The sequence below is a fragment of the Hermetia illucens genome, chromosome 2, assembly GCF_905115235.1.
Source record: "Hermetia illucens chromosome 2, iHerIll2.2.curated.20191125, whole genome shotgun sequence".
Classification (NCBI taxonomy): domain Eukaryota; kingdom Metazoa; phylum Arthropoda; class Insecta; order Diptera; family Stratiomyidae; genus Hermetia; species Hermetia illucens.
This window is the reverse complement of record NC_051850.1, coordinates 155,553,765-155,558,229: the sequence shown is the minus strand read 5'-3', so window position 1 is coordinate 155,558,229 and position 4,465 is coordinate 155,553,765. Positions and strand designations below refer to the sequence as shown.

The window sequence follows — 4,465 nt, the reverse complement described above, 5'->3', positions numbered from 1 at the left end:
ATGATCAGCTTATATCGTTGGAATTCCCACTCAAGTTGGAGAAAGCGAATATTCAGAGGACCCTCTCTACCGTCATTGAGAAGCATGCATATATTCCAGAAACTAACTAAGTCCGATTTCGATAGCCAAAGGTCGTAGCTGGGAGATAAGTTCCTGGTCCCGTGGTTGACATTTCGGTAGCACTTAAGTTTCAAAATTTATAGGCTGCTAGTCCACAAATTTTCATCCCTTTTAGTCGTCTGTTACAACAACAGCAGAATTATCTCCATTTGGTTTTCATTGTGTGAAACGAAGCCTTATTAATATTAATCCCCTCGGTTCCTTTATTTCAGCCTTGAGTTTTCTGTCCCAAAGATTCAATTTTGCAACCTGCCAGAACTGTCTGGAGCACTTTCGCTAACTTATCCACGTGGTTGACGGAGGTTTCATTTAAATAAAAAATATCTTCCATCCATCATACTACAGGTAGGACTTAACGAGAACATGTAGAAAGGCTATTCGTCCGTGAAGTAGACAAATGCATCCTATACTTCCTGCAATATAATTTATTCAATAATAGCACATGTTCTCAGCATGCTATAAATCTACGGACGTCAGGTGAAAAAAGTCATCCAGTGAAAGCTAACAAACGCTAACACACAGTAATTTCAGAATCCCTTCCTCGAAGAGATTACACGTCCTTACCTACCTAATGGGGAGGTATCATTTTCTGTATTCTTCTCGTACGCTCCACTTGAAAGTAAAGAGAAATGCTCCAAAGGCGTTTTATGTCAATTTCTTCCTTTACGTTGCTTCCGTCTCGTATACGAACCTGTTTTCAATAAATAGTATCTGAGTACGAGCAACCACCAGACATCACGTTTTAAACATAAAAACGTATGAAAAGAGAATTTCAATGAGTTTATCTATTTGAACTGGTTCTTTCCGTACCCGGAAAATCAAGGGCTTTCCAAGTATTTGGTCCTTGTACGGTATTTCATGTGAGTTCGTACACAGTTCACCGTTGAGTAGGAAAAGGTAATGTTTGTTTATAAACAAAATTTTGGGTAGAATTAGGATGAGATGAGATTTTATCTTGAAGGAACTACTGTAATGCAGCACCTTTATAAGGATATGCAAATGAGATGGAAGGAAAGGCTGAATGGCGCTTTAATGTAATTGTTAATTGAAGTCGTTAACAGTTCATTTAAATTTGTAGGACTCTTAGGAAATTTAAATATATGCAGAAAACAGAGATGTGCTGAACAATCCTGTGCTTCTATAAAAGGAAAGCTTAAGTCCCAAAAGGACCAACGTTATACCATTTTATTCTTCGCTCAATATTTTCAAGTCGAAATATTTGCCTTGAACAGCTAACTACAGTTCATACACGTGCCTCCGTCATCTGAGCATTTTTCAAATTACATACTCCTTGCCATGAGGACACCTCTGCCAAATATTATGAATTATTATTCCCACGCTTCTAACTTCTCTGGAAAAGTGGATAACATTCATACCATCAAACATAGTGATATATGTCGATGGTTGTTCTCCAGCTGAGGATATAGCTCTATTAACGTCGCCCTAAGAACACAGGAAGTAACAAGGCTCGTTATAGGACATTAACCTGGACCAAAAAAAAGGCATCATTCTTCCTTAGCGGCCCAAAAGTATCTTCTTAAACTACCTTAGCTATAGTATCTTGAAAAGGTAGGTATTCACCATAACAGTCCTTATAGGTATCTTAAAATCGCCTTATGTGCAAAAGCAGGACACAAGAATATGGGTCACACGTGGTACTTAAAAGCTTTTCAACGCTACGTTCATATTTGCCACGTTTATGTCCTGGCGCTTCTGAAAAAAAGGCATGCAAACCGTTCACAAAGTCAAGTGAGGCCACAAGCCCAAGCAGGAGTTTCATTTCTGTCTTGAACCAGAATAGGAACTACAATAAATTTTCATGTCAAATTAAATCAGTAAGGAAGTCCCCACGAGGAGCAAGATAAGAAATCGATTTTGTATATCTTCGTTCCTTCCGTCGACTGTTTATCAAAACATGTTCGAAATGCAAATACGCCTCTTAAATCTTAAACAATTTCTTATTCGATTCAGGAGGAAAATATTTGCAAATTCATTTCTGGCTTTATCGAAAAAAAGGAGGATGTCGAATGTTTGTAGGGAGATATGATTTGTAGCTTACATTAAAAGTTGCTTAACGGAAGTTTTTCATGAAATGGCAAGTCACCGATTAGTAGATATCGATGCTGACACAAATATAATCAAACGAAGGATTTCAGTGAAGGCTTAGATGAAGTACTGGTCAGTGACCAGTATCGAATAACTTCAAGTAACAGTTGATCGTCTTACCTTAATAAGAATACTACCGAAAGTAGCATAACTTTGTTTGCTGAACGAGTACCTTATATAGTACAAAGTTGTGGGCTTTGGGACAGATAGCAGGCAGGTAGGTATGAGTGGTCGCTCCAATTTGCGCTATGGTGGACCATGTCAGCGAAGGGCAAAGGAATCCAGCCGACTCAGATCTTCAGAGTCAGCCCGCAGTGTTTATGAAGAATCCTTCACCCTGCAAAGAGAGAGCGCGTCCCCTATGCAACGAGTTACGGTCCACCGAGCCTCCGATCCTGTCTCGTTGCATCGCGCTTTCAACTAGACAATATCCGCAGCCTCCTCAGCAGCTCACAAGTCGGAACACAGCGGCTCCACTTTTTGACATCGTTCCCGTCACCAGCGAAGCTTCAATCCCGCCGCTACTATATACCCTGGCACTTCATCCAACCATACCAGCGCCCCCACCTAAACAGCTATTTATCTCCAGGCTAGTGTTGCAACTTGTACGGACGATGTACTGGAGTACATAAAGAGCAGTGCAAGGAGCCTGACCGTGTATTCATCCAGCCACACAAGCGCCCCAATTTGATGGTCTTATTATCCAAAAGAGGTGAGGCGGATATTGTACAACTAAGAATCGTTGTAAAATGCTGCTTCCACCTCTTCGTTAGCGACGCAAGAATTCGCATGAAGCCAGAGTTGGACGTCACGACTTCATACCTATTGGAAGATGCAGTTTAGATGGAAGAATTAGCGTTACATGAATACGATTCCACCTGACTCTCAGAGATATCATTCATATTTTGAAATTCTTCCCTGTTGTGGTTTGTTTGGAATATTCGAAAATGAATGAGAAAATCGGGAGAACTAACTGCCTTTTGTATTTATTTATCTGTTTTTTTATAATTTCCAAATTAAAAATGCAAATTATTTTTTTAACTGAAAACTAATCCGCAATGGAAGAGCGGTTTTTATTTTTTTAATTGTGAGGAAACTGCACCATTTAAAATTTTTTATGGAATGTACTAGGCAATTGCCAAAAGTCCGTTCACAGTTTCATCTATCCAACCACGTAATGCAGAAATACTTGCATATACTCCTGGATACTCTGCACGAGCGCACCCTTTACCCCATGACACGACTCCAATCAGTTTTCCTTGAAGCACCAGTGGCCCACCAGAGTCTCCTTGACATGCGTCTTTTCCACCGGCCGTCTCACCAGCGCACAACATCCTCTCAGTTATTGGCGAAACCCGTTTATTCATTTCAGCACACACTTCGTTATCTATCGTTATAACGGAGACATACTGTAGCTGCTCAGAAGGACTTCCATCCTCCCTTAGATCGCCCCATCCACTTACAATTGCTTTGGAACCGACGGTGGTCTTCGTATTAGCAGGTGCCAAAAATATGGGTTGCATTGTTGGCCCGAATGGGATTTCAGTCTCCAGAAGAAGAATTGCAATGTCATAATCCATAGTCGCCCGACTGAAGTTAGGGTGCAGAACTACCCTCTTAACTTTCGAACTTAGTCCAGGCAGAGTCCTTGATGAGGTTCCCGACTCAACAGTAAGTTGGATTCTATTATAACCGTAGAAACAATGTGTCGCTGTGATGATAATGTTGGCAAGATAAATAGATCCTCCACAAAAGTGGCGTCCTTGAGAGCGTAGTGACACTTGATATGGGAAGTCTTTAATGTCAGCATCTTGTCCACCAACTATTCTTCCCCCAGATGAATTTTGAGAAGGAGAGAATTGATTGGGAAACGCTGATGCTACAGCGAATAGCGATACAAATAACACCGCTTTCTGCATCTTGAAGGAAGTTGAACTTATGCTCTCTGATCAATGACTTCCAGCTTTTATAGAGAATTGAATAGTGTTGACTGTGATAAGGGTTGAAGAGTGATTGATAATGAATAATCAGCGACCAATTGATCATAAATATAAATGACTTACAATAATTGGTGATAAGAATCCAGTAATAAGATGGGATTAATTTTAGGGAAAGCCAAGTGGGAAATTCACAATGACTTACAAACAGTTAATATGGGAACTTTAGAAACGCTGGTCTTTCCCTAGGCTTAAGTGGGACACCTGCATTTTTGTCCGGATAAATGGATTTTAAACTTGGA

At 40.3% G+C, this 4,465-nt stretch overlaps 1 protein-coding gene across 1 annotated transcript; it reads right to left on the bottom strand.

The window, feature by feature from the left end:
• Positions 1–3,194: 3,194 nt before the first annotated feature.
• LOC119649778 (vitellin-degrading protease-like) lies at positions 3,195–4,179 on the bottom strand. Its single transcript, XM_038052080.1, has one exon. The coding sequence runs from the start codon at positions 4,143–4,145 to the stop codon at positions 3,354–3,356; it is 792 nt and encodes a 263-aa protein (XP_037908008.1). The 5' UTR covers positions 4,146–4,179; the 3' UTR covers positions 3,195–3,353.
• Between the last annotated feature and the right edge of the window lie 286 nt (positions 4,180–4,465).

Bases quoted from the DNA above. Each gene is read 5' to 3' on its own strand.
- LOC119649778 (XM_038052080.1), bottom strand. From the start codon at position 4,145: ATGCAGAAAGCGGTGTTATTTGTATCGCTATTCGCTGTAGCATCAGCG.